This window comes from Ambystoma mexicanum, chromosome 4p, assembly GCF_040938575.1.
Source record: "Ambystoma mexicanum isolate Mex_15411 chromosome 4p, UKY_AmexF1_1, whole genome shotgun sequence".
NCBI lineage: Eukaryota > Metazoa > Chordata > Amphibia > Caudata > Ambystomatidae > Ambystoma > Ambystoma mexicanum.
Window position 1 is genome coordinate 253,929,142 of NC_090927.1, and position 15,997 is coordinate 253,945,138.

The 15,997-nt window shown below is 45.2% G+C and overlaps 1 protein-coding gene across 3 annotated transcripts in view; it reads right to left on the reverse strand.

The window, feature by feature from the left end:
* Positions 1-15,997, reverse strand: part of LOC138453177 (cytochrome P450 2K6-like) — an 825,478-nt gene that overhangs the window by 490,888 nt on the left and 318,593 nt on the right. For all 3 annotated transcript variants that reach the window (XM_069605776.1, XM_069605774.1, XM_069605775.1), the window contains one exon: positions 8,432-8,605. In XM_069605776.1, the coding sequence (XP_069461877.1) occupies positions 8,432-8,605 (174 nt within the window). The remainder of the gene's footprint in view (positions 1-8,431; positions 8,606-15,997) is intronic.

Genomic DNA, 15,997 nt, shown 5'->3' on the forward strand with positions numbered 1-15,997 from the left:
AAATTTTCACATGTCCGCTCTATGAATGATCCATCTTTTTAAAGTTATGTTCTGACTCCAAAGGGGTGTGGTTTACCCTCAGCACAAGGTTGAATTTCTGGTTTTTCCAGTTCTGCCAAGCCAGCTTGCTCTCACAGGCAGTGCTCCTCCCCTTTCCTTCAGGAGGAAGCCACTTTTTACGACCAGTTACGACTCCCGTCATAAACCATCTGCCTGGGTGAAGGGGGTTACATTGTTCAGAGCTCCTGTATTCTGTGGGGCTCCCCTTAATTCAATTATCAGAGAGATGGCATATCCTTAGTGTGGCCAGCAAAAGGCAGATAGGCCTGGGAACACAGTTGTGACTCAAGTTTCACTCCTGATGGGGGTAGCTGTCAAGCAAAATCAAGTTCCTTAAGCCAGACTTTCAGCTAACTGTCATGTTTTTTTGTTGCTTTTTAAATTAACTTGCAATTTTACACATGCAGCTAGAATGCTGATTCTAAGTGCAAAACTATGACATTTCAACAGTTACAAAGGCATGTGACACCAAACATAGGTCACTCATTTAATCTAAACATTTTCGATTTTAGTGTCTTTAAATCCAGTGCAACTTAAACTGCTGACTCCATAGCAGTTTTGTTATAAGCATTGTTTTGGGCTCTTCATTTCCCAGATTTTGTAGGCACACAACACTCCATTCTACCAAATGTCTGCTGGTGTCCAGTGAGTTTTTAGATGTGTTGCAATGTTTAAAATAGACATTTTGAGCCTGCCTTCAGAGAAACACAGGGTGGTTTTAAAGCGCTTTGAAGCTAACCGGCGCTACTGTTTTTCCTTTGGCAACCCATTTCCCTCATGGCAACCCGGCCTATCATTCTCGCACTGGTGGGTGGCAAGTGAGGCAACCATTTTGGTGTGCGCACAACCTGTGCAGCTTTCCTGGATTTCGGCGCACATGTGGGTTTTCCGCCATCTTGAATTTTCTAAGCCCACAGCACCAAATGTTGCAGCATGATAGCTTAAACGTGGGTCAGGACACCCAACAACACAATGAAGCCAGAGGATGGTGTTGTCATGCCAGACACAGGTTTGCTATTACAACAGCAACCCGGCACAAGTGGGGGTCATGGGTAGACCACGAGAACCCACATGTGTTACAGACCATCTTGTCTGTGGCTGGCAATGAGTCAAGCCCGGATGATCACTCTAACGACAATGTCGAGTTGGATGTGCATCGGGACCATTCGTCAGGGGTGGGCGATTCTGATGTGGATGCTCCTCTGTCTGCGACACCTGCATTGAGGGGCCCGACAGAGGGGGGACCTCCGCCTGTGGTGGATCGGGATGCAGTATCACCCTCCACACCAGTTTCTGATGTGCCTGGGGCATCACGTCAACGGGGGAATGTAGTCCTGCAGCCGCGGGTGGTGCCAACCCAAAAAGGACGTCGGCGCCTTGGGCCCCGCAGGTGTCAAGCCCAGCACCACGGTGGCCGCGCACCACTGGGGTATACTGAGTGGGAGCAAGCCATGGTTGCCAATTCAGAACACCAGGGGGCAGCAATTGATAACGTCGCTGACAGCATGGAGCGTGTGGCCCAATCCATGCTACCCCCTGCTAGGCAGGTGGAACTCCAGCAGCGGGCGGCACAGTTCACAGCCCGCTCGCTCAGGATGGGCATGGCGGCATCAGACAGGGCACGCCAGGCTGAAATGGTGCCTTTGCGTCAAGCAATTGCAGCTCATGCAGAGGCACACATGGCGGCCCTGAGGGTTGAGTATGAATCCCTCAGATCCACTCTGGGTGTGCTCTTGATGTCCCAGAGGGAGGGGTCAGAGGAGAGGTTTGCGCAGCTTGAGCGTACCATCTCGGCTGAGCTACGTGCTTGCCGGGAGGTGCATCAGTTGTCCAGCCAGGGCACGCAGGAAAAACTCTGTGTTACACGTGTTACCTTGCAAGAGGAAGCACGCGTATCACGGGAGGTTCTGCGTGCTGACCTACGTATCATCGCCGCACAGAACCAGGCTCACCCGTCCGGCAGACTTGCTGCGGACGAGGGGCAAGCTGTGCCTAGGCGTGGTCAGGCTCCTGTGCTATGTCTACCTTTTCAGGAAGAGGCTGACTCGGACGACGAGCCCATGGAGTTTTTTTTTTCTCAACATCATTGCATGTGAGTGTTGAGGTGCACCCTGTACCTCCCCCCTCCTGGGTGCCCCCCCAGGTCGTATATGGCCATTTTTGATTTTTCATTTAGTTTAGTTAGTTTAAATTGTTTTTGATAGTTAGTTTAATTAGGTAATGTGGGTTTGTTATAGTTAGTTTAATTAGTTAATATAGTTTAAAATTGCTTGTCTATTGTGCATTTTTGTGATGGTGTGGTGCTTTGTGGCTTTTGAAAGCATCCACTGTCTGTTCCAGCTGGGCCCTTCAAGCTTGTCTCGTGTATGTGTTTGCAGCTTGGGGTCCTGACTCACATATGCCACTCCTGCTTCCCTTATCCATGGGCTCTCAAGGATGGTTTGGTGTTACAATCATTTACAAAAGGGCTTTGGACTATCATATCTGTGGCCTGTCTGCTGCTGTACTACTTTTGTTAACACCCCTAGTGGGGATTGTGAGGGTTTTATCCACGGCATGTCTGTATTAGATTTGGGTGGGTTCATGATTGATGTGTCCATTAATTGATATACATTGTGATGTATGTTTCTTTTCTTTGCTGTACATGTGCTTGATGCACTTCATACTGTAGACAGTGGCCGGCACCCTTTGCCTGTCAAAGTCACACTGATGGTGGGAGGAATTCAGATGTAGGTCTCTGACATGGCCCAGTCACAACCAGCATGAAGAGACACACACAGGGAATTTTCCAGCATTAATTATATGTTTTGTGACCTTTCTGCAGGAGATTGAGCCTCCAGATCACCTTTGCCAGCAGACATGGGCCATAGTACTACAGGCAGCTGGCCACATTTGGTGGAGCAGACATGCGGATGTGTGCGCAAGCAGTGGCACAGGGCTGTGCTCAGACGACCAACAGAAGCAGACGTGTTCCCAGGAGATCCAAGCAAGGTGAGCAGCACAAGGGGGCCACACCGCAGCCAACCTTCCACCAGGCCACTTGCACATGCATGCTAAGTAGCACCACTGATGGGGAGCATGGACAGATAATGTTGTTGAAGCGCACAGTAGAGCTAAAATGCATTGGGGAACAAATGGCAAGTTGCTTTCCAAGTTGTCAGGGGCACACGCAGTGGCTGTCGCACATATCCTCCGGTCCCTCTGCTCCATAGAAGCAGAGTTATTAGCACTGTAGCGTTCCTAGCCAGATACTTATACAGCGCACAGGGACACCGAGCGAGGCACAGACTTGTGTGCAGTGCATATCATTGGCATGTGCAAATTGACACGTGCACTACCTATTGAAATCTGCAGATGCCAGAACACAACTTGTGCTGAAGTCGCACCTCGCTATACGCATCTAGCTGCTCACCCAGGGACCATTGTATGATGTGTGATTCTTGACGCATTGGTCTTCCATTTCCCATGAGCCCATGTGCCCCTGCCTTACTGCATTGACAGTGTATGAACCATCACGGGGGCAAGCTAACGTATGGGTACAAAGCAGCAGACAAGAGTGTTTGTTTGTGGAGGAGTCACTTACTTTGGGGCATGAATGGTGTTGTGTGTGTGTGTGTTGTAAACACACAAAGATTAATAACTCACACTCTCTTTGCAGCATTGAACTGATCCTGTTACCAGACCTGAGAGTGTGCAGGCAGGAGGCCAGCACTCACCCCAGAGATAGGTCTCTCTTTGGCTTGCATTTGACTCATTTGGTACAATGTGCATGATGAACATGTTTTGTCTGATTGAGTATGTGCTATTGTCAATGGTTGTTTTTTGTATTTTGCCTACTTTCCCTTGACAATCCTACTCCCCTCTCCAGCCCCTCTTTCCGGTTATCCTGAATACCAATGCCTGTCCGAACAACATAGCCCTGACCCTCCTTCCCCGCTGGGTCTCAGAGGCCTGTGTAAATTTGACCTTGCAGGCGCCCAGACCACAGAGGGGGTGGTTGGTTCATGCCACTCCTGCGCCTGGACACCGGAGCTGTGACACTACCCATCAGTTGTTGCATCATCATTTTATATTATGTACTGAACATGGTACCCATCCTGTTGGAGCATTGTTGAACTGTGCTACCTTGGTTGTTCTATCATTGTGCTTGGACATGTGCTTGGACATTTTCTGCTACTTCAAGTCATCTACTGGAGACTCTTCCAGGGTTTTTTGGTGCCTACAGGCCTTTTCCCTGGTTTGTGGGTTTGGCTCCTTGGAGTTCTCTGCAATTTGGTATTTTTACCAGTCAAGGTGGCCTCTGAGGGGGCTGGACCCTATTTACACACAGGGTGGAACATGGAGACCAAGGGTTAGGTGATCCTGTAGCCAGGTAGACTTGAAGGAAGAAGGCTACATACCCCAGACACAGTTGTTCAGTAGGTCATGGTGATGTATAAATGAGGGAGGGTCTTTTGTTGTTGGACAGTTGGCTTGGGCTACAGTGTTTTGGGGACTCTGACATTGTAATTGTGGGGTACTATGTACATGATGTGTTCTGATGGTCAATGCCTGTTCCTGTGTTGTCTTTACTTTTCAGGTGTCAGGGGACTGGTGTGGTTTGACATGCTGGGGTGTACACATGGGAAATGTTCACATGTGATTTGTACAGGACACTGAGGGTCACTTGATTTCACATGCATGTACTGACTGCATGTCCCTACTGACACACACAGTTGCACAATGATCCACCACATGTACAACAACACTTCCATGGCCACAGGTGCACACGGATTGCCTTCTGAGGCCCGCTGTTTCCCTGCAGCGCATGATCTATGACCATTTGGGGATCCTGTACATGTGTCAATTGGTTATTTATTTAATTATTCCTTTTCATGTGATGCTCAAGGTGTATCTGCAACACAATGGCTGCTCACTGTGCTGTGTGCTGAGCAGTGTGTTGCAGGAGACGCACACAGCACACGGGTTCTGAAGTAGGGATTTTGCCTTGCCCAATGTGTATGTGCACAGGCATTCAGTGTTATGTTCATGGTATGACTGGTGGAAAGCATTTGTGTATGACTTGGTATGTGTGGGAGGTTGTTGGTCAGTCATTTCATCTGATTCCATGTCAGGCGTCATTGTCTCGAGCCTCTTTCCATTTATCACATGACACTTGGTATCTTATTGGTCATGTGTCGGGCTTTTGCTATTGCATGCCATGTCATGGTGTGGCAGACAAGAGTGATGTGGGTTGGGAGGGTTTGTGTGACATACCAGGGATTGTCATGGCCTGTTTTGCGGGGGGGGGGGATGGGTGGGGTGATACACACCTTGCATGTGTTACTTTACAGATTGGTTAGGTTTAGGTAGCTAGGGATGCACACAATGTAGCACTTCCATGGCAACATTCTCAGGGCGGTAAGGTTGTGACAGTTAACTGTCTCTTTGTCATCATCGATTGTCACCTGGTATGTGCCATGCCTGTGTGCACTCCGCAGGTGTGGGAGTTTAGGTGAAAAATGTGGCCACAAGCTGGATCCGGGCTGCCTCGCAACGTGCCCTATCCCCTCCCATGGGCAGCACCTGTGCCTGTGGTTGGGGATGTGGGGGCACGACCATGTCCACCGGTACACCCTGCCGTGTTGCAACATTGTGCAGGACACATGCTCCCACAATGATCCTGCACACTACTGGGGGTGCATATAGTAGCTGCCTGCCAGAGCGGCCAAGGGAGCGGAAGCGTGACTTGAGCATTCCGAATGTGCGCTCCACTATGCCCCTGGTTGCAATATGGGCAGCATTGTATTTTACCTGGGGTGGTGTGGTGGGGTTCTGGATTGGGGTCATCATGTGGTTGCTCAGAGGGTAGGCACTGTCCCCTGGGGAGGTGATAATGGTTGTGATTATTAGGGTTTGTGTATTTGTCTGTGTGTGACATGCATGCATGTGCACAGGCATTTGAACTCACCTAGGAGCCATGTGTCGCATGCTGCCCAGCTTCCAGGGCCCGGCTCAGGGCAGACATTCTGTATATGAAACTGCCATGGGTGGAGCCAGGGTAGTTTGCATAGACAGAGGTGATGATACCCTTTGCATCGCATACGACCTGCACGTTGATGCAATGCCAGTGCTTGCAGTTTCGATAGATGTGCTCACCGGCCCTTGGTGGACGTAGGGCGACATGGGTGCAATCTATGGCACCGAGCACTTTGAGAAAGTGTGCCGCCCTGTAAAAGTCTTGGACCACTGCCTGCCTTTCTGCGGGTGTTCTGGGCATGTATATGTGCCTGTGGACTGAGGGGCGCGCAGTCATGATTGCCAACACTTGGTGTAGGCAGCGTGACTGCGTGGCCTGTGAGACCCCCCCCACTATGGCAGTTGTCTGCTGAAATGACCCAGTAGCCAAAGAATGCAGGACATTGAGCACCTTCTCCAAGGGGCTCAATGCTTGGGAGCACAGGGTGGGGGATGTAAGGTCATCTTCCCACTCCCTGACCAGATCTAGGATGACACGGGATGGAAACCTATACCTGCCATAGACCTGGTCATCAGGCATCCCAAAAAGGCTAGTCTGGGGGGAAAAAAATGCGGGCCCTGAATATTCTCCTCCTCCTGCGGTGTCCCACGATCACTGCTGCGACAAATGGGGCATTCATCATAGCTGCATATACGTGTTTGTTGTTTGCACGCACTTTTATACTGTGTGTGGGGACGCTTCCGCCTGCCTTCGTGTGGCAGACGTGCTGACGCCTGTGCGTGTCTTTTAGCGTGCGCGGATTTCCCCTATTCAATTCCATGAATACGTGTTGTTCGCATGCGTGTGGGTGTTCTGTGTATTTCCCTATAGTACTTCCCCAGTTACGCCTTCTTTTTCATGCGTTGTTCCCCATTCCACGTGTTACACCCCGTGTCCCGCCCTCTTTTTGGTTTGTGCACTGACGTTGTGCGCTTTCCCTGTGCGCGTCGCTCACAGTGTTCCCGGATGTTGCAATGACGTGTGCGCCCGTGTGCACCACGCACGGATTTGGCACACATCCAGGGGAAAACATGCGCAGGCTCTTCCTTGAATCGCACGCATGCACTTGCTTTTTCACACTTGCGCCAGCTTGCGCAAAAATTTTCGGCGCACATTTGTTCCATGAATCGGCCCCGCGTTATATGAAGCACGCAGTATTCAGAAGTATGGCATGTTTTCTGGCTCCACAATATTATGGTTTTTGAAAACCCAAATCAGAAAAATCTGAAGACCTTTGAGAGGAGGCTATTACCTCAGTAGATATTAACCAATGTAGTCAAACCACATTTTCCCAATGAAGTTCAACAGGATGCTAAATAACCTGTGCAATTATTGTTATTCATGTGGTAATGGCAATTGAGTTTTTCACTAAAGTCATACTTAGGTGATATCACCCTTGGTGGTGGGCCTACCGTGCCGGTAATAGCCTGCCACTCAAGTGATGGAGCCGAGCAAAGTGAGGGTCCCTTAATGAAGGTGTCGGGGCAACTCCCCACCCTGTCACCCCGCCGTCGATGGTCACATTGCCATTAGCACCCACAAGAAAGCAAACACGGGTACCAAAGGCAAATAAAAAATATTCAAAATATGAAAAAGTACCTACCGCCAGTTCTGCGACACCGCGTCTGCAACAGGAGTGTGATTTCAGCATTGATTATGGTTCACAGGACCTATGGTAGGTACATTTTCCCCCTTTTTCATATTTTAGTTTAGCACCCAAGCGTGCTTACTCGTAGGTGCTAAAGGCAGATTTGGGAAGATGGAGGAACCAGGCAGTTACAGGGTGAGGGGCGTGCAGGACTGTGGAAGCTCAGAAGACACGCTTATATCAGAGAATAATGCCCTTGTTTCGAGCTCCCTGATTGGCTACCGGCCACGCCCTCGGTGCTGATGAAGCTCAAAGTGTTTTGCATTAGAACGATGTAGAGTAATTGGTGTTACCTCACACAGCTGTGATATGCTTCTAACTTACCACTTGCCGTGCTACAAAAGTCTGGTCAACTACATACTATGGAGTCCCTCTCCTAAATAATATAGTTCGCATGAATATGCTGCAGCTTTCCCTCAGTCATGGGATGTTCATGTTAAAATCATGTTCACTGCAGATAACGCAAGTTTGTACAGTTCTCAGTGAGGAGCATGTTGGAAATTTGCTCGCAGCTTTTGACCATCAATAAGTCATCGATCTTTCTATGGACCTCTGCAAATCCTCAATGCCAATTAAGATGTTTTTTTCCCTATAACACAATTTAGTTCCAAACATCGACATTGTGTTGAAAAGTCATATTTTACAATCCACAAGTTATCACTTAAAACAAAACCAAAACAACGTTCACTTTGTTAAATGGGGAAAATATGCATGTTTTGCATTACCTTTTGCTGGCGAACAAGAAATGCATCAATGAAACTTCTCTTGTGGTCATCATCCAAATGTCCAAGGCTTTCCAAGAAAACGGTTCTTGTAAATGAGCAAATTTCTTCAACGTTTTTTAAAATGGTCTTGTGTTCTCCCGGTAGGAAGCCAATGAAAGGGAATGCATTATACAGCTGACAAGAAGAAGAGCAAACAATAAGGCATTATTCGTGTTCTGATCCATGGGTCTGATGTGTTTAACTGAAGTTAAAACATGTATTTAATTGCACAAACTGTATCAATCAGTTCATCAGTCGGACATGATTTACTTTGGGCACATTTCCTGAAAAAAAACCACACCCATGTCACATATCCGATCACTGCATAGATTAATGCCCTATTGAGAATACTGTCAATAACTTACTTTAGTTTAGTTTATTTACTTATACAGGGTACCTAACCCAGGGGTGTCTGGGTACTTATACATTGATACATGGTAGGTTACAGATCACAATACTAACAGAAACAATAGTTTTTACAAGGTACGAGATCAGGCATATAACATATTTACATTAGATTACAGTATTTACAATAACCAAAGAAACAAGTGTCAAATAGTGTGAACAGTTTGTTTATACAGGTATATACAATATATTGTGTGAGAATGGGTCAGTTCTACTAGATAGGAGTCTGGGTGAATAGCCAAGATTTAGTCTTGGCTCTGAAGGACCAAAAAGAGGATTCTGCTCTAATGGTTGGGGGGGAGAGTTCCCATATTTGCCCCCTAGCACTGGGAAGCTGGAACCTCCTGCCGTTTTTAAGTTGTATTTTGGGATGATGAGTTGGTTGAGGTAGTTGGATCTGGTAGGTCTGTTTGACTGGGATCTGGAAAACGTATCTGTGAAGTATTTCAGGGCCATATTAGAAAGACATTTGTGCGTGATGACTAGAGATCGTAGTGTGATCATGTCACGCACGGGTAGCCAGAGTGCATCCCTCCTGAAGGTTGATATATGACTGGAGCGTGGGATGGTGAGGGCCTATTTTAAGGCATTGTTCTGCAGAACTTGAAATTTGTTTAAATTCTGTGAAGATGAGCCAAGGAATAGGGTATTACAATAATCTAGCTTTGAGAGGTCAATCCTCTGGCTAATGCAATACAGCTGTTGGTTGATAAGAAAGGGTTGCAGGCATTTATGAGTTTTTTAGTGTAGGCAGCGGATGAGGCTGTGGAATTAACTTGTATTTTGAGAGATAAAGTGGAATCTAGGCAACCCCCAGCGTTTTGACTTCACTGAATACTTTTATGGTATTCCTATCGATGATGAATGAAGAGTATCGTTTGTCTAGTTGGTTTAAGCGAGCTTGGGAGCCAATGATCAGAAGTTCAGTCTTATCGTCACTTAGACATAGACTTTGAGTGGCCATCCAAGCTTGACCCTCTAGATAGATGTTGTTAATCATTTTTGTGTCTTTAGTATAGCAACCAGAGAGTTTATTTACTTATACAGCGCGCCTAACCAAGGGGTATCTGGGCACCTATACTTTGATACATGGTAGGTTACAAATCACAATACTAACAGAAACAATAGTTTTTACAAGGTACGAGATCAGGCATATTACATATTTACATTAGATTACAGTAGTTACAATAACCAAAGCAACAAGTGTAAAAAAGAGTGAACAGTTTGTCTATACAGATATATACAATATATTGTGTGAGAATGGGTCAGTTCTACTAGATAGGAGTCTGGGCGAATAGTCAAGATTTAGCCTTGGCTCTGAAGGACCAAAAAGAGGGTTCTTCTCTAATGGCTGGGGGAGAGAGTTCCAACATTTGGCCCCTAGCACTGGGAAGCTGGAACCTCCTGCCATTTTTAAGTTGTATTTTGGGATGGTGAGTTGGTTGAGGTAGTTGGATCTGGTAGGTCTGTTTGACTGGGATCTGGAAAACGTATCTGTGAAGTATTTCAGGGCCATATTAGAAAGACATTTGTGTCTGATGACTAGAGATCGTAGTGTGATCCTGTCACGCACGGGTAGCCAGAGTGCATCCCTCCTGAAGGTTGATATATGACTGGAGCGTGGGATGTTTAGGGCCATTCTTAAGGCATTGTTTTGCAGAACTTGAAGTTTGTTTAAATTCCGTGAAGATGAGCCAAGGAATAGGGTGTTAAAATAATCTAGCTTTGAGAGGATCAATCCTCTGGCTAATGTAATACAGCTGTTTGTTGATAAGAAAGGGTTGGAGGCATTTATGAGTTTGCTAGTGTAGGCAGCGGATGAGGCTGTGGAATTAACTTGTTTTTTGAGAGATAAAGTGGAATCTAGGTAACCCCCAGCGTTTTGACTTCACTGGATACTTTTATGGGGTTCCCATCAATGATGAATGCAGAGTAGCGTTTGTCTAGTTTGTTTAAGCGAGCTTGGGAGCCAATGATCAGAAGTTCAGTCTTATCGTCATTTAGACATAGACTGTGAGTGGCCATCCTAGCTTGGTTCTCTAGATAGATGTTGTTAATCATTTTTGTGTCTTTAGTATAGCAACCAGAGAGTGTGATGAGTATCTGGGTGTCATCTGCATAATTGCAGCAGCACAGGATTCACCCCTGTTTGTCAGCCTCCCTTTGCCGGGTTTACTCTGTCCACCTTTTGCAGAACAGTTCACTGTGGACATCCCTCAATAGAGTTCATTCCTGTCAACCTTCTGTTCATAGGGACTTTAGGCTTTGCCCTTTTCCGTTAGCATCCCTCTGCCAGGTTCACTCTTGCCAACCTTCACGAGACAGTTCCCAATTGATCTTTTATACGTCGTCCCTTCTCGTTAGCATCCCTCTGATGGGTTCATTCCTGCCAACCTTCAGAATGCACCATTCGTGCACTCTTTATACCATGCGGGATTCGTTCCCCTTTTTTTCCCAATCATCTGCCGGTCAAAATCTTTCGGCTGTACGGAGGATTTGACAAGACCCCCTTATGGCCACTTTTACCCCTTTCTGCCTTTTCCTAAGGCCTCCTGGTTATTGTAGTTCAAAAACAGGGTAATCGCCCAGTGTTTCTCAAGTGAACCCCCACGTGGTGTTTCATTCTGTTATGATGGCTTTCCCCTTTCCTTGTATCAATAGTTCTTTGTTCGTTCACAGTTCAATTAGCCGTTTGCTATTTTCATTCAACAGAGTTTGGTTTCTTTATTGGCTCTCCCCTCGACTCACCGACCGTGATGAACTGCTTGCTTTCTTGGACAACTTCATTCCAAGAAAGAACAGATGAATTTGGCAAAGGTGTCTTCTCCCACTTTGCCAACAACTACCTCACTTCTGAAGTCTATGGTGATTACTATAAGACATCTACCTCCACAGGCTGGCAAGGCACTCTTATTTCCATATCTTCAGAAAGGGCAGGCTTGTTGCCTGTCTTTAAGCTACCATAGATGCTGCATTACTTTGATGAACAAGTAACCAACTCCCTTCCCCAGCTTTATGTACAATTGGTCATCAGTGGTTGCCCCAAAGTGGGTGTGCCACTCTCCCAACTTTGGATGTAGACAGTTCACTTTCAGCAACTTCAAAACCAATAGTGTACTTTTCTTATGTGCATGGGATCTGGCTTTCATAGAGACACCTCTGTGGTCCTGGGTAGTGCTTGTTCTATCTTCGACTTCTACTACTTCTCTCTTCAGATGCTTCAACCCTTGATGTGTTGCAAGGTAAATGTTCTCAATGGAAACAAAAATTAGGCACATGCGATCGTGTTTTAATATTAACTGCCACTTCAAATAAAGACGCGTTTTCACCTTTCGGTCAGCACTCATCTTCCAAGCCACAGAGCAACACTGCCTCAGGCATGCGATCCCTTTAACAATACCTGCAACTCTTCAGGAAAGTCAGTTTTGCTTTGCTTCGGCTACCGGCCCCGTTCTCTGTGCTAATCAGAGACACGCGAGCGCTGGGCAACAAAGTATTTCTGCTTCTCGGGGAAAGAAAGGCTTTTTATCACATGCACACATTTCAGCGTGGCGCGTGCTTCTTTCCCATTATTAAAAGACTTCCCACTTCTATGGTTGATTCTCACTGGCTCATAACTCGAAGCAAGTACAATTGAAAACTGGCTACAGTTACTAGCAAGAAACCTCTGCTTCTTAGGAGTAGGGAGCTTATTCTTCCGACTCCCAGTTACAAAGGCTGCAGGCTGCAGAGACTTCCCAGCTTTGCTGCTTCTCCTGGTAGTACTACAGCCACTCCTGTGATCCACACTACTCCACTGCATGGGTGTCTGTGTTCTGGCCTCATTAAGGGAGAACTTCCCATTCTCTTGCGAGCTAGGCTGAGGAAAATGAGCTCGCGATTAATCTTAAAAAAACTAAATCCATGCTAATCAGTGCTCGTGATATTAAAAAACAGCCCCTGATCATAGTGCTGGGACATATAGAATATACCGAGCAGTACAAGTATCTGGGAGTAGAGATGTCGGTCGCTAAGGGCTAACGGGAGTGGATTATTCTAAAGATACAAAAAGCAAAACACATCTCTCTAATGGAGCAAAGGTTTGTCTATTTACATGCAGGATTCTCACTAGGAGGTGTTCTCAACCTGTACAAACAATGGTTTTGCCCGGTAGTCCTATACGGTCTAGAGGCCCTACAGTTGCATGATTTGGATTGGCTAAAGGTACTTGAGGGGTATTTTTGGCATTGTGTGTGGTGTTTGCCTCAATCACCATCCATTGAATACATTCGACTTGAATCAGGACTACTATCACTGAGTACAATGGTGATCAAACGAAGAGGGGAGCTATATGTAAAATCCAAGACATCTCCGACACGCCCCATACTGAGAAAGTTGGGAGCTAACTATTGTTTAATACATGGAATCAGAAATTATTGCGGATTCATTAGGCTGGTAAATAAGCTGTTTCATAGCCTTTATTGGGGCCCCAATTTCCAGCGTTGTTCTAACTTTAAAATGTTAAAAGATACGTTTTCTCACTAGTTGATTAAGTGGGATTGGGTTTCAAACTATGAGCATTTACAGAAGTTGAAGAACTATAATCAAGCTGCTCTTTCAAGCCACAAGTATATGAAGCCCCAGCATTATCTTCTTTGATGCCCATACCCTAATGTGCTATGGTTCATATTATTACTGCAAATGAATCAACTTCCGGTGAGAATGATGCTGGGTGGTCAATTGAGGATCCAAAGAGACTGTAGATATTGTAGAATTTGCAAGATACCGGAGTAGATGGAAATGGCCAGACACATGCTAGCTGAATTTGCTAAAATAGGCCACATATACATGACTATTCTGGGTAATCTCAAGCATGATTACAATTCTATAAGAACTGCAGTTCTAGACCTACTGCCTGAATACAGAATGTGAAGCAATCCATATTGCCTTATACAAAGTCTGGTGTATAGTAGAGAATGAACTGTGTGATACTCGTTGAATGTTCTGTTGGCAATGTGGGTATGATAGTGTTCAGGTAGTAAAAGGTAGTGTCCCATCTTTAACCCTATTATGGTGTGTACAATTCTAGGCAGCTCCTAAATGTCAGACAAGGACTAATTGAATTGAAAGTGAACAAGTGATGTTAGTTTTATAAATATGTACTTGTATACTAATGTTTATGGGGTAATTTTTATACTTTGACATTTTTTCATGAAATGTTAATGATGTCGAATTTTGTGTGTGTTTTAGTATTTTATTGTGAAGATTATATGTTGATTGCATGATGGTTCTTTTTTCATTAAAGTGTGAATTTACTGATTTTGTAAAAGTTCTTATGAACTAAATACAAATAAATGAATAACTCCTTCATCATCCCGGAATAATTGATGCATGACTCTCTGGAGGATGTATGCTGCCGAGACCAATCCAAACAACATTCTGATCAATTAGAAAAGTCCTTGCAGAGTGATGAAAGTCGTCAATTGTTTTGAATCATCATGTAACTGTATTGGATGGTACGCAGATGTCAGGTCTAAGGATGAGAATACACATGCTTCACCTAGCAACAATGGTGTCTCTGCTATATTGGGAAGGGGATGACACACCTATTCAGAGACCACAAGTCAATGCAGAGCCTTAACTTCCCGTTAGGTTTTGCCACCACTACCATGGGTGATACCAATTCTGACGATTCCACTATTTCAATTATCCATTTTTGGTCTAGCTTCTTCAAATCAATCTTTACATCTTCGCATAGAGTTATTGGTATGGCCTTACTTTATGTATCACAGGTATTTTTCAACTTGAGACAATCTTGTATGAACCCCTTCAAACCTCCAACTATATTGCTGAAATGTTGAGTTTTTAAAATTCCTGCATTGCACACTATCTTCCTCATTAGTGTTCAACTTGATACTGAAATGTTTTTGTTGTAGACAATTTAGGAAAGGAATGCTTCCTTTCTCGGTTACATACACCTTTCTATTTGCTGTCCTGCCCTTGAATTGGAACTGTGTCATGAACCATCCCATTACCTTTATGTTCACACCTCCATATGCTCCTTGTTTTATATCAACATCCTTTAGAGCGCAGTTTGGAAATTCCTTCTTCCATATGTTTTTAGGCATCAGTGTATATTTAGCTACTGAGTCGATCATCATGCAAATATACTGTCCATTGATTCATACCACATCCTTAGGGGCTTCCAGATTTTCTTCTTCTTCTTCTTCTTCTTCTTCTTCTTCTTCTTCTTCTTCTTCTTCTTCTTCTTCTTCTTCTTCTTCTTCTTCTTCTTCTTCTTCTTCTTCTTCTTCTTCTTCCACTGACATTATAGCTTCATCAGACTGAGCATACCATTCCTCAATCATGCTGATGGAGTATGACCTGCAACATTTGGCCAAATGACCTTTACACTTGCACCTTATGCATTTAACTTCTCTGGTTGGACATGAGGTGCTACTAGAAAAATGTCCCACCGCATCACATCTGTCGCAATGTTTTTGCAAACGTCCTTTTGATTGTTTCGGTGTATTGCTGGTCGTTTTTTGCTTGACAACAGAACTGTGGTTAGTGATGGCTCTTACATTTTCATTAGGTATGCACATGCCCTTATTCAGTTGATCTTTCTTTTCAAAGGCCATTACGCAAATGGTGGTGTGTTCTACTTCTTTTGCAACCTTAAGTAACTTATCGAGGGAATGATCACTTTTTTCTCACAGATTCTCTCTTATTTTACTATCCCAACATTCCAACATTAACTGATCTCTTAGTTGCTCATCGGATTGTTGGCCGAAGTTGCTGGTTCTGGCCAACCCTCAAATTGCTGTTATGTTATGTTAGTTTTGTTTCATGGTGTTTGTCTCATTTCAGTATACATTTCTCATATTCTTTAAGTCCATCAGCTTCTACTGCTTGTAGGTTAGGTGAGTCATTACATTTTTCATGTCCTGGGGTTGCTAGGCAGTGAATTAATAGTGACATTTTCCTTTCCGCTGTGAAATTTGCTCCGCAAACTGCTGCAGCGTAGTGTTCGAAACTTTTCTTCCACCTTTTTCAGGGATTTGGGCGGTCTCCTGGATTTGTAAGAAATGTGAGGGGTGGGGTAATATATTGCATCATGTGTGTTCCTCTTCCTTGATCACC